The sequence below is a fragment of the Dipodomys spectabilis genome, unplaced genomic scaffold (genome assembly GCF_019054845.1).
Source record: "Dipodomys spectabilis isolate Male_0828 unplaced genomic scaffold, ASM1905484v1 ptg000360l, whole genome shotgun sequence".
Lineage (NCBI taxonomy): Eukaryota > Metazoa > Chordata > Mammalia > Rodentia > Heteromyidae > Dipodomys > Dipodomys spectabilis.
Window position 1 is genome coordinate 4,555,079 of NW_024871037.1, and position 19,854 is coordinate 4,574,932.

The 19,854-nt window shown below is 40.2% G+C and overlaps 1 protein-coding gene across 2 annotated transcripts in view; it reads left to right on the plus strand.

Annotated features, from left to right (window-relative positions):
• Nucleotides 1-19,854, plus strand: part of Dnajc13 (DnaJ heat shock protein family (Hsp40) member C13) — an 89,646-nt gene that overhangs the window by 38,690 nt on the left and 31,102 nt on the right. For both annotated transcript variants that reach the window (XM_042665875.1, XM_042665874.1), the window contains exons 18-31: nt 541-616; nt 867-962; nt 1,535-1,678; nt 3,059-3,141; nt 4,650-4,803; nt 7,692-7,795; nt 7,879-8,038; nt 9,765-9,827; nt 12,390-12,491; nt 13,331-13,435; nt 14,329-14,531; nt 15,372-15,456; nt 17,054-17,208; nt 17,879-17,924. In XM_042665875.1, the coding sequence (XP_042521809.1) occupies nt 541-616; nt 867-962; nt 1,535-1,678; nt 3,059-3,141; nt 4,650-4,803; nt 7,692-7,795; nt 7,879-8,038; nt 9,765-9,827; nt 12,390-12,491; nt 13,331-13,435; nt 14,329-14,531; nt 15,372-15,456; nt 17,054-17,208; nt 17,879-17,924 (1,576 nt within the window). The remainder of the gene's footprint in view (nt 1-540; nt 617-866; nt 963-1,534; nt 1,679-3,058; nt 3,142-4,649; nt 4,804-7,691; nt 7,796-7,878; nt 8,039-9,764; nt 9,828-12,389; nt 12,492-13,330; nt 13,436-14,328; nt 14,532-15,371; nt 15,457-17,053; nt 17,209-17,878; nt 17,925-19,854) is intronic.

The window sequence follows — 19,854 nt, forward strand, 5'->3', positions numbered from 1 at the left end:
TTGAGGTTAACGAGCAGCCTAAACAAAACAGATCACCTTGTCTCTGAAACTTCATCAGCAAAAAGACAGTTTGGAAGTGTGGCTCAGGTGGTAGAGCACCAGCCTGTTATCAACCATGAGACCCTGAGATCAAACCCTAGTATCACTCAGAAGAATTAGTAATTCCTGAGAGGGCTACAGTATTGTGTTATTGTCAGTTTATCCTGACTTGTTCAACCAACAAGTTGTATCATCAAGAATTTACATTGTTCCTTTTGCATTCTTTAAATGGGGAAATTCTTCATCTTCTGGTCCTTTGAAAATTAGCATAGCTATTAGAGAAGTATGTTAATTTAGAGAAAATTCTAGAATATTAACATTTGCATTACTTACTACCTTAACTATTTCTCCATACTGAATACTAGTTTTTGGTAATTTTTAACATGAATGACTTTTTGACTATAGTTGTATTATAATTCTATGATATTTTGTTCTTAAAAATTCCTTTCTGTTCTAGCTGAGATAAAGCAGCAAACCTTTCTCAACGTCTGCTTTTTTCAGACAGCTAAGTAGACATTTAGTGGGACTCTGGACAGCTGATAATGCAACCGCGACAAACTTGTTGAAACGCATTTTGGTAAGTCAGTGTTTTTATCCAGTAAGATGTAAATATGTTATTTATACTGCAGGAGTGGACTTGATCACTGAAAAGTTACTTATAGGACTTAGTATCTTGTAGGCTCCGTGTTCCCCCTCCCCCCACCAGTGACTTAATCATAAGTTTAATTTATCTGGCCTTTGAAGGCCAGATTATCTCTTGTGTTGTTTGTTTTGGAAATGGATTTTTTTTTGTTTTATTTTTAAAGTTTGTTTTTCCTTTTTTTTAGCCCCCAGGCTTGTTGGCTTACTTAGACAGCTCAGATGCAGTTCCTGAGAAGGATGCTGATAGGATGCATGTTCGTGATAATGTGAAAATTGCAATGGTAAGTACGCCATCCTCCATGACCCATCCGCATGAAATCACTCACACACGCTCCACGCTGAAAATTACCTCAGCATCTCTCCTGGTACGCTCTTAGGATAATTTTTTTTTTTTTTGGGTCGGGTCGTGGGGCCTGAACTCTGGGCCTGGGTGCTGTCCCTCAGCTCTTCAGCTCAAGGCTAGCGCTCTACCGCTTGAGCCACAGTACCACTTTCGGCTTTTTTCTGTTTGCTTATGTGGTGCTGAGGAATCGAACCCAGGGCCTCAGGCATGCAAGGCAAGCGCTCTACCACTGAGCCACCTTCCCAGCCCTGCTCTTAGGATAATTCTTGTCCTGTCCTCAGCCCTTGGTCTATACCCATCACCCACTTGCCCCTTGCCTCACTTCCAAAAAGGAGTTGTTGTGAACCCACGGTAAAAAAAGTTAGCATCTCTTGGGCAGAAAGTATAATTTATGTAGAAGCTCTCTCTTCGTTTATTCACCAAATGTCATTTGAAGTACTATCCTGGGCCGAATATAGAGCACCTAATTTCACAGCTAGGTGTGTAATGGCTTTCAACATTCTTTTATAGGATCAGTATGGAAAGTTTAATAAAGTACCAGAGTGGCAAAGACTAGCTGGAAAAGCTGCTAAAGAAGTTGAAAAATTTGCCAAAGAAAAAGTGGATCTCGTGTTGATGCACTGGAGAGATAGGATGGGCATTGCTCAGAAAGAGGTAAAAAAGAGTGTCTGCTTCCTGCCTTCAGCCATTTCCTCATGTCATGTGTCTGACTACTTGTTGCTCTTCACAGATGGTTTGCAGGTATTTCTCAGGGAATACTTGAAGCCCCTGATCATGTTGTAATGTAAAATATTACAGATATTTCTGTTACACACCTCTATGTACACAAGTACATACATATCTCACATTGTGAGCCAATGTTGATGCCAAACATGCCGCTTAAAAGATCTTTGTGATGATTTTTATTTGGGCCTGGTTTCTGTTTTTAACCCTAATTTCTTTAGGATGCAGTGGATTGTCTTTGTGTCTGTTTATTCCTAGCAACACTGCCATCCAAGTACAGAAGGATCTTGTGCTTTAATCTGACAACTGTGGTCAAGACCAGCTGGCTTGTTTTTGCAGTCTGATGCATTTCTTACATGATCTGCACATTAATTTAAGTCTTTCCTTTATATCTGCAGCTCTCTGTCGGATCAGGGATGATCATCATTGGCTAGTGTGTAAAATGGGTGTTATTTCCTATGTGTTTCACTTTGGGAATGTTTAGCCAGTTATGACTCTTGCCCTCTTCTTCAGTGTGTACAGTTGATGGGGGGGTGTTGGGTTATTCTTTTTCTCTATGGCATTTTTGTTTTCTCAACATTAGATGACAGCTGGTCTTTTGTCTTGGACAGTAGGGAGTTAGTTATTTCATCTGTACTTTCTCTTTTTGGTGTTTTGTAGGAGTTGAATAAACGGTGATATTTTGCATTTGATATCTTTTTATGACTGTCTTAGTTGCCTGCATGCAAACGTTTGAAACGAATCACTGGTGTACTAGCGATCACTAACCTTACAAGATTCAGTGTTTGTTTACAGGAGTTCTGGGCTATATTAAAAATATTCTATAGGAAGTGGTGCTGTAGCTCAAGTGGTAGAGCGCTTGCCTTGAGCTGAAGAGCTGAAGTGCCTAGGCCCAGAGTTCAAGCCCCATGACCGTCCAAAAAAAAAACCCCCCAAAAAAGACTTGGAGAATAGGGCTGGAAAGATGGCTCAGTGGTAGAGTGCTTGTCTTGCATGCATGAGACCCTGGGTTCAATTCCTCAGCACCACATAAGCAGAAAACGCTGGAAGTGGCACTTTGGCTCACTAGCCTTGAGCTGAAGAGCTGAGGGACAGCACCTAGGCCCAGAGTTCAGACCCCACAGCCTCCCCCCCCCCCCCCCCAAAAAAAAATTCTATAACTCTAGAAAAATGTGTGCTGGCAAATTACTCTCTCCGGTAAAATCCAGTGTAGTCATTTTTTCCCCTATGGTCAACACTTCAGTTGTTTTTTGTTTCTGTCAAATTTTGATGAAAGTAATGTTTCTTCTTTTTTTTAATTTCCTTTTTCAGAATATCAGTCAGAAGCCAGTAGTTCTTCGGAAGAGACGACAAAGAATAAAAATAGAGGCAAATTGGGATCTCTTCTATTATAGGTAATGTTTTAACAACATAATTTAAACGTGATTCTGTCATTATAGGAGTCGCAGCAGATTTTCTTTCTCTGGAAACAATACTTTATGCCACAGGTATTTTTATACTGTCAAGTTCAGTGTGTATAAAAGTTCAGATTGGTTTGCTTAGTAGAGATGCTTCTATAAAATGAAGGCTTTTTTATTAAGGATTTTATTAAGGCCCCAAAGACAGTTCGTTGTGGCTTAGAAAGAATTACATACTAACAACTTAATGGACACTGAGTCTAAAAAGAGGAGAAGGATGCAAATATAAGGCTAGTTCACCTCAGATACCTTCCCAGCCCTCGTTCTCCTTATCGTCCCCCGATGGACGCACTAACTTCAAGCTTCCCAGTCTCAAAGTTGACTGAGGCTGATTGTGCCACTGAGGCTGATTGTGCCTCGGTTAATAAAGGGAAATACTTAGTTTTGCAGATTTTCCGCACTGCTTTTTAGCATAAGTACCGTGTAGCCAGCATTTCCTTACGTGTCCCCTTGAGATTTCTTCCCTCAGAAATTCTTAGGAGTGTTGTCCTGTCGAACCTCCGTGAAACTGAAATGAGACTTTGTTAGGAGGATTCCTGACTGGAGCCAGCCCGTGCATCCCCAGCTTTATTGGAATAGTTATTCTGCGAGTGTAAGAAAGACAGTTTGAAAATGCTCTGTCATAGCCTGCTAGTTTGACAGTATTGTGTTTTGTCTTTAAGGTTCAAATTCCTAAAGTCCAAAAGTCCTGTCCCCAATCTGAAACTTACTATCTGACAATACAATTGTTTTCTTACTCGAATTTAGAGTAGCAGCACAAATGAAAATGTCAGTTTAGTTTTTCAAATTCTACAGATTTGTTTTGCAGTTTAGGTTCATTTTTTTTTTTTTTTTTTGCCAGTTGTGGGGCCTGAACTCTGGGCCTGGGTGCTGTCCCTCAGCTCTTTGGCCCAAGACTAGCGCTTTACCACTTGGAGCCACAGTGCCACTTCTGGCCTTTTCTGCTTATGGGGTGCTGAGGAATCGAACCCAGGGCCTCATGCATGCAAAGCAAGCACTGTACCACTGAACCACCTTCCCAGCCCAAGGTTCATTTTTTGTTCTCAACATTTTATTATGAACGCTTTTAGACACAAATAGTGGAAGAATTGTATGGTGAATACATAGTATTAATAAGATTCTACCATTAACACATTGTATTTTCCTTTTTTTTTTTCTTTTTTCTTTTTGCCAGTCCTGGGGCTTGAACTCAGGGCCTGGGCACTGTCCCTGAGCTGCTTTTGCTTAAGGCTAGCACTCTATCACCTGAGCCACAGTGCCACTTCCAGCTTTTTCTGTGTATGTGGTACTGAGGAATGGAACCCAGGGCTTCATGCATGTTAGGCAAGCATTCTACCACTACGCCACCTTCCCAGCCCTGGATTTTTTTCTTGACAAAGTTTAGTAATTCTGATTTTATTTTCATAATTCTGATCATTTTATTCTGACTATAATTCTGTTTCTAGGTTTAGTCAAGACCATGCCAGATCAAACCTTATTTGGAATTTCAAAACACGAGAAGAGCTGAAAGATACTCTTGAATCTGAAATGAGAACATTTAATATTGATAGAGAGCTTGGTAGCACTAATGTTATTTCCTGGAACCACCATGAATTCGAGGTATAGTTTCATTTTGCAGTGTATTCATCTTAGTATCAAGTATTTACTATTTTTGGATTGATTAAAAAAATGCTTGCTAATTACATAGCTTATGTCCTTACCATTCCTCTGTAATATTATGGAGGAAATGATTGGAACATTTTCGTCTTTGAGTGAAACAGAAATAAAAATTAATTTTGTTAAATATCTGCTTTATGCCCAAGAATCGAGTAGGAGGTTTAATGACCTATGCATTCCAAATTTGTTCTTTGCATTTTTTTTTTTTCCATTTGGGGGGCTTTTAAATTCTTTCCCTATAGGAATATAGACTGTATGCCAGGTTCTTATATAGCTTACTTGATTAATTTTTTGTGGTAATTGGATTCTGAATGGGACTGCATTTTGCTATCACAATATTCATGTGAGGACCATGGAAAGCAAGAACAAGAACTGTTCATGGAGTATAATTTTATGTGTGTATAGTTTTAAGTGTATATCTACCTTGACTATAATACATACAGTCATATGCTGCATAATGATGTTTTGGTCTAGTAGCGCCTAGTGACATTGTTAACTACCTGTCTCACTTGGAGTTAAGCATGCTCCGTAATGTTTGCACAAGATCGAAATCACCCAACAACTCAGAAAGTCTCCCCATCATTAGGTGACTGTGTAATTGAGAGTTACAACAGATAATAAGTTTGCACTTGCAGAGATCTTTCATCCAGCTACATTTCTAAAGCATATAATAATTTGGATGTTGTCTACTTCTCGGTCTCTATTTTCCCTTATCTCCGTAGCCACTCAATATTTTCTGACCTCAGTCAGTTTTCAGACCTCTTTTCATTTGTATTCCTTGCCTTAATGTCTCATCAAGTCTCACGACTTAAAATGCTTTTTGTGCTGATGGCTTCTCCATTTCTGTCTCCTGCTTAGGTTTATGACTACATCCTTTTATCCCATAATTGCACGTAGAGGAATCATCTGGAGCTTCGCTCCTGATCGTGATCCCTTGTAAAGACTATTTGTCTTGCCATCTTTCAGATCTTCCATAATGTGTGCTCCTTATGTTTTAGTGCAAAGCCTCAATGCGGTCCTTCCCTTTATACTCCACATCCAGTTTGTCAGCAAACCCTGTTGAGTCAACCTTTAGACTTTACGCGTAACTCAGCCCTCTCTTCTCACTGTTGGATTTATCTGTATATCCGCCTCACCTTGGCCTCCCTGTGGTCTGTTGTCAACCTAGCAGCAGGGTGGTCCTATTTTGTTTATTTATTTATTTATTTGCCTCTTCTGGGACATGAACTCTAGGCCTGTGCTCTGTCCCTGAGTTTCTTCTGCTCGAGGCTAGTGCTTTTCCACTTGAGCCACAGCGCCACTTCTGGCTTTTTTTCTGAGTATTTTATTGGAGATAAAAGAGTCTCGTGGACTGTCCTGCCCAGGCTGGCTTCAAACTGTGGTCCTCACATCGCAGCCTCCTGAGTAGCTACCATTAATGGGTGTGGGTCACTGGCACCTGGCAAGGATGGGCCTATCAAAACACAAGCAGCTCATTCTGTTTCTTTCCACAGAACCTTTTCTTGTCACTCAGTAAAAATCAGGGTTCTTGAAATGGCACACAGGCAGGGTATGCGTCCCCCCAGGCCACAGACATTTGTGGCTTTATCTCACACTACTCGCCCTCTGATGTTGCTGCAACCACATGGGGTCCCTGGAACAACACATGTTCTTGCCTCAGGGATGTCCTGATTGGTGTCAGCCTCTGTGTAGAAGGAACTTTTCCTCTGACAGCCTCCTAACTTGCTTTCTCATCTCCTTCAGATCTTTTCCTGGATGTCATTTCTGGGTTTTCCCAACAGCCCCGTGGAAACACAGCCCCTTCATACGTATACATGTGTGGGACTGCACTTCCTCTCTCTACCCCTCAGTTTCCCTGCTGTATTTCACTCTGTGACACTTCTATCATCCTACTTTTCCAGACATTCTTTTTTTTTTTGGCCCGGTCGTGGGGCCTGAACTCTGGGCTGGGCGCTGTCCCTCAGCTCTTCAGCTCAAGGCTAGCGCTCCACCACTTTGAGCCACAGCGCCACTCCTGGCTTTTTTCTTTTTGCTTATGTGGTGCTGAGGAACCGAACCCAGGGCCTCATGCATGCAAGGCAAGCGCTCTACCACTGAGCCACCTTCCCAGCCCTTTTCCAGACATTCTTATGCTTGCTCCCCCTCTGCTAAATCTCCAGTGCATGGTGGTATAGATGCTTAGTAAGTAGAAGTTAAGTGAGTGGAGTGCTCTGAATTTAGAAGAGGAAAGCGGAATGGAGACTTTATGCCTAAGAGAACAGACTTGTAAAACTGTAAATACATAGAGCATGTCATTTCTGGAGCTCTGAGGGTTTTCTGTCATCTTTGCTTGAGATAAACAGCCTGAGTGCTCGGGTTTCTTCTCCCCGTTGCCTCTGTGTAGTTGCTTGGGTAGTCTGACACACAGAAAAGGCCCTGCATACAACTATAAACTGTGGTCCATGCATTGGTTGTAAGTCTTGGGATATCAGCAAGGGAGAGCTCTGGGGTTTGAGGGTGGTCTCAAAATGGCCTGTGTGTGCCTGGCAATACTGCCGTGAACCATCTACTCCCGACCTGTCTCTAGCAAGCCAGAAGCTGAAGAAGCAGATCCCGGTGATGCCGGGCAGTGCTGCAGCACCTTTTAGCAGCAAACCATGCAGTCATGAAACTGCTGTGAATAGTTTTCAGCTTAGTCATGACTGAGCTAGTTAGACTCATCATACTGAATCACCAGGTATGGTAAGAAACGACAAGCTCTGAACAAAGACAATTACAAGAAATAATCTGGCAGAAAATGCTAAAAAAAGGTCTGTTATAAAGTAAAATGTTGTTTTTTATTTGTTTTTAAGGTTAAATATGAGTGCCTGGCAGAGGAAATAAAAATTGGAGACTATTATCTGAGATTACTGTTAGAGGAAGATGAGAATGAAGAGAGTGGATCGATTAAGAGATCGTGAGCTGCCTTTTCTTCTCGTCCCATTGGTTCTCACTCTTTGTTTTATGGGTTTTTGTATTGAGACTTCTTTTTAAATCTAGGTATGAATTTTTCAATGAGCTCTATCATCGCTTTCTGCTCACTCCCAAAGTAAACATGAAGTGTTTGTGTTTACAAGCCCTTGCTATTGTTTACGGCCGGTGTCATGAAGAAATAGGACCCTTTACTGATACCAGATACATCATTGGAATGCTGGAGCGGGTAAGCACAGGGCTCCTCCATAGTGTCAGGGGAGTTCGTACTAAGCTTTCAGATTAATTTTTACTTGACCATTTATTGTGAGCTTTCTGAGTACTTTTTATATATTTTTTGTTATATTTACCCAAATCTTTTAAGTTAGATGAAAAGTGATTAATGGACTAATATTTGTCCAGGCTAATTTATTGTTATGCTTTCAGTTTTTGCTTTTTAACAACTTTACTGACCTATTTGCCAGTCTTTTTGAAGTGTGACCAATGAGCTGACAGATACATGTACAGGAAACGATGACTTTTAAAATGGTGTGCGTCTTTGGTTTTCCATCTGGGAAAAAAAAAAAAAACTTGCAAATGAAACAAAATTAGCATACTAAATTGAAAGTGTGAAAATAGTAAAAAAAATTTTTGAGGACTACAGTGGAATCAGGAACTAGCCAGACGCTGGTAGCTCATGCCTGTAATTCTAGCTACTCAAGAGGCTGAGATCTGAGGATCGCAGTTCAAAGCCAGTCCCCACAGGAACATCGGTGAGACTCTTAAGTGGTGCTGTGGTTCAAGGGTAGAGTGCTCGCCTTGAGCTGAAGAGCTGAGGGACAGTGCTCAGCCCCAGAGTTCAAGACCCACAACCAACAAAAAACAAACAAACAGGGAACTTAGCAAGCACATTTAAAAACTTTTGTGCAGTTCGTCCCATTGCAGTTGAGTGAGATAGGGGACAAAGTCTTCATTGTGTAGCACACCGGGTGTTAGCTGTGGTAGAGACCTTGCATTTTTCTTTCATTTGTGTTAGTATTTTACGTTCGACAGGTTAACTGCTATATAGAACAATACTTCCAAGTTACCAAACAGCCATCTATAATCACACTTGCAAAACTGAGTGATGCATTGTAAGAGACAGCTTCTGAATACATGCACAAACATGCCCAAAGAGTAACTTTATAGGACTGAAATCCTTAGTGTTTGTTAAAACAAAATTGTAGTAATTGCTATAATGGTATAATTTCATTATGCTAGTGAATTTTTTTTTTTTTTTTGAGACAGGGTCTTACAATGTAGCCCAGGCTGCTGTAATCCTCCTCCTCAGTCTCCTCAGAGCTGAGATGATAGGCATGCACACCATACCCAGTTCTACCTCACTCTTATTCCAGTTAGCTGGAAGACTGGTAGCATACCAATTTCCTTTTAAGCAGATACATTTTTTCTTCTTATTTATGTTAATGATGATACCTCACTTCCCAATTCTGTGAAAATTTTACCAATTCAAGAGTATCATCTATTTCAATTTTTATGTATCTCCTTAAAGCTGTCTTTTAATCTATTAAATGACTAAAAGGTATGTACAGTTTTTCGAAAACTGGATCAGTTGTGTAAAATTACAGGGAATGTGAGACATTGAGGAATTGCAGCCATTCATAGGTATCTGTCATTTTTCTTCTTAGTGTTTAAAGGTACTGTTACCTTGTCAGTCTATTTTGTGAAATGATAGTAATGTTTTTCATTAACGTGTCTATTCATTCGGACTTTTTTTGTTGTTAGAGCACAAGTTTTATTTATTTATTTTCAAATTCTTTATTGTGATTAAGTGATTACATAATTTCCCAAATTTCACAGTATTGTGGGATAGTGATGCTTAAAGTCACAAACACATTCTAACTTTCATGGGGCAAATTGTCTATTGTGGTCTATAACATTCATGTCACTCAGACTCATATGTTCCTTTATTTCAATAGTGCACAGATAAACTTGAACGAGACAGACTGATCCTCTTTCTAAACAAGTTGATCCTTAATAAGGTATGGTATTTTCGCAAAACTACGCTATCATTTCCAGGTCACAAGAATTAACTTCCAGTTTGAGTTAATTATCTAGAGCCAATTCTTTGACCTTTTTTCCATAAGAAAGCTGTGAGTCTTGCCAGTGGGGTTCCTGGAGTATTCTGCCTTCCTATGACAAGTGTCAAATGAGCTAGTGATAACAAACTTCTGAATGGAGAGTAAGAGGAATGGCATCACTAGCTGATTTTTCTTTAAGAGAGGACATTTAGAACACATACAGTGCAAATATTTACACAGTGATAAAAATAAATAAAATAAGTGCCTACCTGACATAAAAATAGAAAGCCTTACACTTTTCAGTGTATTTTTGTGGGCAGGGGTTAGGTACAAGGGGAAGAGAAAGACAAGACACACAGACAAGGTCACATTATGTACATTGTGTAGCTTAGGCTGGCCTAGAACTTGTGATCATCCTGCTTCAACCTCTCGAATTCTAGGATTATTGGCATGTACTACTGCCCCTAAAATCAGTATACATTTTGATGATTAAAAAAAAATAATTTGGCCAGGCACCAGTGGCTCACACCTGAGGATCAACATTCAAAGCCAGCCAGGGCAGAAAAGTCCCTGTGAGACTCTTATCTCCAATTAACCACTTAAAAACTGGAAGTGGAGCTGTGACTCAAAAGTGGTAGAGTGCTAGACTTGAGCAAAAGAACTCAGGGACAGTGTCCAGGCCCTGACTTCAAGCCCCATGACTGACCAAAATATAAATAAAATAATAATTTGAAGATATCAAAAGAAGAATCACTTTATTCTTGTTTTCTTTTTGAAGATCGTTCACTAGGTTCATTCTGGTTTTTAATAAGAACTCTATGATACATAATTTTAATTTACCATTACGTGATGTTGAAATTTCAGTTGAAGCAGATGTTTATTCCTTGTAGTTTTGATAAACACTTGAATAGATTTTTCTTTTGTTGATCCTGGGGCCTGAACTCAGGGCTGGACTCTGTCCCAGGGCTCGGTGCTCAAGGATAGTGCTCTTCCTCACCTGAGCCACAGTGCTACTTTCAGCTTTTTCTGAGTAGTTTGTTGGAGATCAGAGTTTCACGGGCTTAAGGATCGTGCCTGAGCTGGCTTTGAACCATGATCCTGAGATCTCAGTATCCTGACTAGCTAGAAGTACAGGTGTGAGCCACTGGTGCCTGGCCAGATTTTTCTTTTAATGCTTTTTTTTTTTTTGTAAGTCATGGAGCGTGAACTCAGGGCCTGGGCGCTGTCCCTTAGCTCCTTTGTTTATGACTAACTCTCTACTACTTTGAGCTACAGCTCTACTTCCAGTTTTCTGGTGGTTAATTGGAGATAAGAATCTCACTGCTGGACGAAAGGGAATCCTGAATTAGGGGGCGAGGATGTGGAAATACAAGACATAAGACAAAGGATGGGGTCAGGAGGTCTGCAGCTCAAGACTGCAGCACCGTTTATTTTTAACTTTCTTTAATATATACTATTACAATAGTCCAGGAAAACAAGGAAAATTTCAGTAAAAACAGTGTAGTAAAAACAAGACAAGGTCAACTGGTAGAAAGTAAAACAAACTCGGCAGACATAGCAAAGCAATCCCAGGCACCTGGTGTTTTTTAAGTAAGCCAGCTCCTTGTATGTGCCTTCAAGTGAGCACCGGGGTCAAGATGACCTTTAAGCTTTACTGGGCTCCCAACATCTCACTGCCTTTCCTGCCTGGGCTGCCTTTGGAACTGTGATCCTCAGCCTTTTGAGTAGCTAGGATTACAGGTATGAGCCACCAGTGCCCATTTCAGAAATTTTAAGTTATTATTTCTACCTAAATTCTAAGCAATTATAGCTTTTATTTTAGATTACATAAACTGGATTATTAAAAGAGAACTAGCCTTGAGCTGAAGAGCTGAGGGACAGCGCTCAGGCCCAGAGTTCAAGCCCCATGACCGACCAAAAAAAATATTCTAATGTAACAGATTTTATTTTATTTCATTTATTTTATTTATTTTTTTGGTCCAGTTGTGGGGCCTGAACTCTGAGCCTGGGCGCTGTCCCTCAGCTCTTCAGCTCGAGGCTAGCACTCTACTACTTGAGCCACAGCACCACTTCCGGCTTTTTTCTTTTTGCTTATGTGGTGCTGAGGAATCGAACCCAGGGCCTCATGCATTGCAAGGCAAGCGCTCTGCCGCTGAGCCACCTTCCCAGCCCACAGATTTTATTTTTTATCACATAATAACCTCTATTAATAAAAAACACCTTGGCAAGATAATTGTATAACCACACTGTTATCATGTCAGTCTTTAATTTGTTTATTTTTGTGGGGATATTTTCTCAACATACTTAAGTAGAAATTCTTACTGTGATGGCTTCATAAATAGTTTAACCCTTTTTAACCCAAATTCATGTTTCTTGGGAACAAAATCCAGAAAGCACTGATATTACCAGTTGTGTGCTAATCATTTCCAAAGAACTTAACAAAGCCTTCCTCTGAGTATCTTTTAGGTAGTAGTTACCTGTCAATGATAACAACCTTAGACGATGTTTTTTTCATTCTTCCAGAAAAATGTAAAAGATCTCATGGATTCAAATGGGATCAGGATCCTCGTGGACCTGCTCACCCTCGCCCATCTCCACGTGAGCCGAGCTACGGTTCCACTGCAAGTATGTGTGCCTGCTGAGCCTTCTGGCAAAACATGCTTCCCACACAATTTAGAGCCCTTGCAGATCGTTTTAGTGTGTGTTCTCAGTAAAGTACAGCACTAGTGCCAAAAAGGTGAAGGGTCCAGAATGGACAGTAACGATCCAGTTTTACTATTCCACTCTCTTTATTCTGCATCTCTAATGTGGTCTCTTGATGCAGTGTGATCTTTAGGATTTAAGCTGAATTGCTCAGTCAAATAACTAGAGCTTTGCTATTAACAAGCAGTTTGCCCCTAAAGGATCTGGAGGCCTTCTGAGACAAGAGGACAGAGCCTCCAGTGTTACTCGAAGGCCTTTTCTACTGCCAACTTATAAAAGGGGTTTCTATTTAGTTTGTTTGATTTTGTTCTTTAGTTATGTGTTGCATTTAATAGCATTTGAATGCTACATGAAAGCATAACATCAGGATTTTTCTGTTCTTAGGACTAACAGGACTCCTAATGCTTGTTAAATACCATCACAGTGTGCCAGACATTGTCTGCTATGCACACCACACATACACTTCCCAATGAGGTGATAACCATCATTTCCCCGTGTTTCAGTGAGGGAGCTGTGGAGCAGAGCTGCTAGGTACACTGCCAGAGATCACGCAGAAGCGGTGGGGCTGGGTTACAGCCCAGAAGTCTCTGCCCTTCCTCACTTGGCAATACTTCTGTAGCTCACTTAAAATTTTGGATGAATTCCTAAAGGGTCATAAGCCCCCAAATTTGTACTGTGTAGCTTGTTTTATGATACTTACCCCCTTTGATCTCTGCCTGGAAAAATAACTCATTTGTTGTTGCTGTTATTGTTTAACTCAGAGCAATGTAATTGAAGCTGCTCCAGATATGAAAAGAGAAAGTGAGAAGGAATGGTATTTTGGCAATGCAGACAAAGAAAGGAGTGGTCCGTATGGCTTCCATGAGGTACGCCATTGTCTTGGAGAAACTCTCTATCTCTCCCTCTATGATTGTTCTTGTTTGTTTGGTTTCTGACACAGTCTCGCTGGTAGGTTGGTTTTGAACTTTTCTGCCTCAGCCTCCTTGGTAACAGGTGTATACACACGTCAGACAGGCCTCCAACTTTCTTATGCCCTCCTGACTAGCACTCACAGAGATGTATACTCTTAAAAAATGATTCAAATGCTTTTAACAACTCTTAAGCCCCTCCAGTTCCATCCCTACCTGAAGAATTACATGGCTTGTGCTCCCAGAGAACTACATATGTATAAAAGATCAGGCTTCAAGCCTTATTTATAAGCCATTATTGAGGTAACAATCAAGGTCTCAGTGACTTTTTGTGTAATAGCTATTGATGTCTTAATAACTGTCAAACTAATGCTTTTTTTTTCTATACGATATAAAGTAAGTTCTAGTATAGTATGTTGAGTTGTGCCTTTGCAGTTTTAGAGCTTACGCAAGTTATCATTTGCAAAGCATTTGAGCCTATCCTCTATCTTCCCTCTCTTGGGCTGTTGGGAGTTAGCCACAAATTGTTTTACAGAAGACCAGCTCCTGCTTAACAATGTTTTTCCTGTTCCACTCTGTCTACAGTTTTTATTCTTAACAATGTTTGTCATATCATGCACCTGACCAAATAAGTGGTTCTTTTTTTTTTAACTATGATCCATATTTAAGTTTCTAAAAGCCTGTCGACAGAGACTTGGTTTCTTGTCAATGAATTTGCATCTTTATTTCCCAGTATCTCACTAGGGTAGTACATTCCCGTTTTCACATGTTATTTACTGTGATGTAGAAAACTTGGGCAGACTTTTCCGTGTATATATTGTCAACAATAACAATGCTTTCCATCAATTAAGATGCAAGAATTATGGACCAAAGGAATGTTAAATGCAAAAACTCGATGCTGGGCTCAAGGCATGGACGGATGGAGACCACTTCAGGCAATACCCCAGCTCAAGTGGTGCCTGTTAGCCAGCGGACAGGCCGTGCTGAACGAGACCGACCTCGCTACCCTTATATTGAACATGTTGATCACAATGTGTGGATATTTTCCAAGCAGGTAATGTGTGGTGGATGTTTTTACGGTTGACACGGTTTTTATGGTTGACAGTAATATTTCTGTGAGTTACACGTGAGTGTGTTTGGAAATAGACAGCTCTAGTCTTGTTACTGGTAAGTGCCAACTCCCAATCTGGTGTAGATCTGGAGTAGAGGGCGATCCTAGGCTCATCTCTCATCCACCTGAATAATAAAGGATGAGGGCTACAATAGCTATAATTTATACCCTATGCCTAGAACTGTTTCATCTTTACAAAATATTTTGTTCTAGCCCATATCGAAAATACCTCGTGATACACATTGCTGAGGAAATGACACAAACATACAAAGTTAAAACCACACATACTTGAGGTGTTTGTGTTTCCAGTCGTGTTAAAAAAAAAAAATCTGCTTACACTCAGAATGGTACAGTTAGCATTTAGGAATGAATAGTGTAGCATTAGATTGAAGGCTATATTTGGAAAGTGCTGAGCACAGTTCAGTTAAGGGTTAAATTTATGATATGCCCTTTGACAATGCCCTTTGGGGGGACTTTCCCACTGGCAGTGTGTTGGACAACACAAGGTTTTACCAATTAAATAATAAATAAGAGTCTCTGGCTCTTCTAGGGTACTGTTTTTGAAGGAAATCTTTTGGAAGGAAATGAAGTCAATTTAAGCAGCCAAGTAGATTTAAGCCAGAAATTCCTAATCATGTTCCCAGCTGTATGAGAGCTTAGTCTTCATTAACAAAAAAAAGTAAGGTAACCCACTTCATGCCTAGTAGAATGTCTTGTCGTATGCGATGAAGATACAGATTTTAGTAAATACGTTGAATGCTGACCTCAGAAAATGTTTTCTAGGGATCAAGATAACGCCATCATTCGGCCTTTACCCAGAGTGAAAAGACTGCTGTCAGACAGCACTTGCCTTCCCCATATTATTCAGGTGGGTTCCTTCAGTGACAGCAGGCTAGGGACAGTATTTGAGAAGTATCATCTCTTCCGTAATGGGGATAACGAGATCTTTATTTTATTTTTGTTGGTCATGGGCCTTGAACTCTGGGCTTGGGTGCTGTCCCTGTGTTCTTCAGCTCAAGGTGAGCACTCTACCGCTTGAGCCACAGTGCCATTTCTGGTTTTCTAGTGGTTTATTGGAGATAAGAGTCTGACAGACTTTCCTACCTGGTCTGGCTTTGAACTAAGATCCTCAGTTCTCACCCTCCTCAGTAGCTAGGATGACAGGCATGAGCCACCAGTGCCCAGCTACGAGATCTTATCTTTATTTTATTCTGTCCCATATTTATAAGTCCCTGAATTGCATTTACATGATTGACTCTTAATTAAGTTTGTAATCGGCATCCAATGTGGAAGGATTGGAGACTTCCCATGTTTAGGTTCCTGGATGCACAGATTCCAGGGTACTCTTAAGGGCGTTCTTAAATCGCACCGCTGTACTCTCTGGGAAGTGTTGACTATAGAGGGCTGTGCAGGCTGCTGGGTCACACACTAGCCGGCCAAGCTCTCGGACATCGTGGATTCTATCTTAACCGCAAGGAGGTCCTGCAGTCTGAACAACCTAGGCCTCAGATTGTGACCGGTCTCAGAATTCAAGGACAGCAGCTAATGCAAAGCGCTGAGTTGGAATGGTATACTGTAGTAGAGCAGCGTTCCTTTTACATTCTTTGTTCTGCATTATGTCATGCTGAGGGGATTTACCTGAAACTCAGATTAGCATCAAACACAAATAAGTGAGATCCCAGAAATTTCAGAGATACATTAACCTCCTGTCTATCAATCATTCATTCGTCAACTATATCTTCTTAACGTTAACTGTACAAAACTTTACCTTAAAGCCAAGCCACCAGTGGCTCTCATCTGTAATCCTAGCTACTCATGAGGCTGAGATCTGAGGGTTATCATTCAAAACCAGCCTGGGCAGGAAAGTCTGTGAGACCCTTGTCTCCAGCTAAGCACCAAAAATAAAAGCCAGGAGTGGGGCTCTGGCTTAAGTGGTAGAGCACTTGCCTTGAACACAAAAGCTCAGGAACTGCAGCAAGGCCCAGAGTTGAGTTCAAGCCTCAGGACTGGCACCACCCTCCCCCACCCCTCCCAACCAAAAAACTTAACCTTAAGATCTGTGAAGCACCCCTTCTAATCTGCTTGCTCTCTTTGATTTTTCTGTTCCATCCTGGAGTCCTCAGGAGACTATTCATGTTGCCTGAGCTGAATTCCACTTGTTCAGCGTAGAGCTAGTCTTTTTGTTTCTTTTTCCATTAACAGAAAAGTCCACTGAGGAAGATCTTCAGAGAAGAAGCAGTTCTACCCATAACATTGTGATAGGACCAGCTTCAGGCATATTTGAGCTATAATGCTGAACATGCTCTGATCAATTCCGGTTGATGGATTACTCTCTGTATTAAATATTATAGAATGAATCTTTTTTAAAAAAAAAAATCTGTTAGTCTGGAAGGCCAGCTTGCTAACGTAAGAATTTGCAGCCTTGGAGTAACTCATGAAGCAAAATGTTTTATTCACTTTCTCAGCTGCTGCTGACCTTTGACCCCATCCTTGTTGAGAAGGTTGCCATCCTGTTATACCACATCATGCAAGATAACCCACAGTTGCCTCGCCTGTACCTGAGTGGAGTGTTCTTCTTCATCATGATGTACACCGGTTCCAATGTGCTTCCCGTTGCTCGGTAAGAATTCAAGGAGGACCTGTGTAAAATGACGTGAGTGATAAGTGGGCATATTTATCTGGAATATATTTGTATGGGATTTTTGTGATTTTTGTTTCTTCATTCATTCATTTGGCCGTACTAAAGTTTGGGCGAAGGGCATTGCGCTAATTGAGCTTGCTTGCTTCAGCCGGTGCTCTGCCGCAAGAGCCTACAACCTAGCTTTTTGCTGGTTATGTTAGAGGAAGTCACATGGTCTTTTATATCCAGCCTGGCCTCAAACTTGGATCCCTCCAGATCTCGGCCTCTTGAGCAGCTAAGATTACAGGCCTAATTTTTTTATTACAAAAGTTAACCTGACTCCATGTCTGAAAAGTTGGAATCATACTGCTTTGCCACATCTAATGTTTGAATTTCATCATTTAGTATTTTAAAACATACTATTACTGTGTTTTTATTGTACATGCAGTTTTACTTTAAAAAAATTGTTACATAGCCTTAATATGTCCATACTTTAAAATCATCCAATCACATTAAATTCTTGCTGTACAGTGATGTGGAATGTGGATTTATAAGTTGGTTTTCTGACTTTGTTTTCAATCCATAAAAGACTATGTAGTCCTTAGAAACTCAGGATGGCTAAAACCATATCAACTCCTGTTTCTAACAAGTATTTTATTTCTCTTTCTAGGTTTTTGAAATATACACATACCAAACAGGCTTTCAAATCAGAGGAGGTAAGCCAGATTAATGTTCCCAATGTTTTGAATTAGTATTCTGCCATATCAGTAGCACTTTAAATATTTTTCAGCTATGCATGTTTCCAAGGTTATAGGTACTTGGGGGCAAATATTGCTTTATTCGGTTTTTACATTCTTCGTTTTACATTGCACATAGAAGATCTACACAAATTTATTTAATGAAAATGAGTATTGCCCATTAGACTTACTTTGAGATTTCAGTCATTAGTTATTGATAGCTCTGTGAATGTCAGTTATTCTCTTTGAGTAACCTTTAGATTGTAGAGTTGGTTTTTGTTTTTGTTTTGGTAAATCTTTTATTGTAAAGCTCAGCCTCATCTAGTCAACTGAGACTTGTAAGACTTGGGCCTTCTTTGTGTTCAGATCTCAAGACAGAGGAGCTAGGTTTCTGTGTTGAAGCTGCTTCATTTTTCACTTGTTCTCAAGTGTTTGTGACATTTTACTAAGACACACACACAGACACAGACACAGAGACACACACACACACACACACACACACACACACACACAAACACACTCACACACACCCTCTACCTACCTTACCCAGGAAGCTTAACCTGAAACTTTATTTCCTGTTTTGTAAAAAAAAAAAAAACAATTATTGTCAAAACATACCTGAAGATGCTTCAAAATGTGTTACGCTTTTCATGAATTATTTATCATTTTACATTTTATCCAGAGCAGTAGAAATCTCTGTGTAGAGTACTAATCAAAGACAGCTGAATACTTGTCCAGTAGATAGTAGATCAAGATGTTGACTTGGAAGAGTAGTAATTGAAGCCCTAAAGAATCATTTTCCCTAATAATAATGAAAATGATGTCCCTGACAACATAATTTCTGTAGCTTTTTACAAATAAAAAATTATTCTATTGGGGAAAAATGGTCTCATGATAATCTTTACTGTAGTAGTAGGTATTTGGGGTCATTTTTTTCCTTTGTTTCTATGCAGCAATACACATTCAATCTTTTGAAAAATAATTTTGTATTGGGGGGCTGGGAATGTGGCTAAGCGGTAGAGTGCTTGCCTAGCATGCATGAAACCCTGGGTTCAATTACCCAGCACCACACATACAGAAAAAGCCAGAAGTGGTGCTGTGGCTCAAGTGGTAGAGGGCTAGCCTTAAGCAAAAAGCTCAGGGACAGTGCCCAGGCCCCAAGGTCAAGCCCCAGGACTGGCCCAAAAACAACAACAAAATTTTGTGTTTTGGAATAGTTACACCAAAACTATGGCAGGATTTTGAATGAAGTAGTTACCAAACAATAGGATTCCAAACAACAGAACAAAACAATTTTCACCCAAAAGTTGAACAGATGGAGAATTTGTTATGTTCAATACCAAAAAGTTTAAAAACTGTCATCAATTCTAATTTATATCCAATTGGAAAATGTTATTTGAGGGCTTTTTTCTCCCTGTTCCTTTGACCTGTCTCAGAGAAGTAAGAGTAAAACAAGTTAAATTTGCCTACAAAGAAACAAAATGTTGAAGGCATGGTTCAGAGTGAAAATACCTGTCTAGCAAGAATTAGGCCCAGTGTTCAAACTCAGTACTGCTAAAATAAAAATTTAAGAACTCAGAAAGGCCTTTATATTCACTAAGATTCATCAGATAAAGGAACGAGTTTAAAATTTTAGTAAGGTAACTGACGACCATTAATCTTAACTCCATTTGGCCAGCCAGAGAACATGGACTCCTCACAGAAAGCCTCTGCCTAAATCCCACTCAGATTTCATAAGGACAGCCTTTTTGAAATCCTTAAGATCTTCTGTATGCTCTTGTTTTTGAGAGAACAGCAGGTATAGGTAGGAACTGTAGTTGAAGATGTCATTGGAGATAGCTGATGATAATCTTTTTTTTTGGGGGGGGGGGGGTCCAGTCATAGGGCCTGAACTCTGGGCCTGGGCACT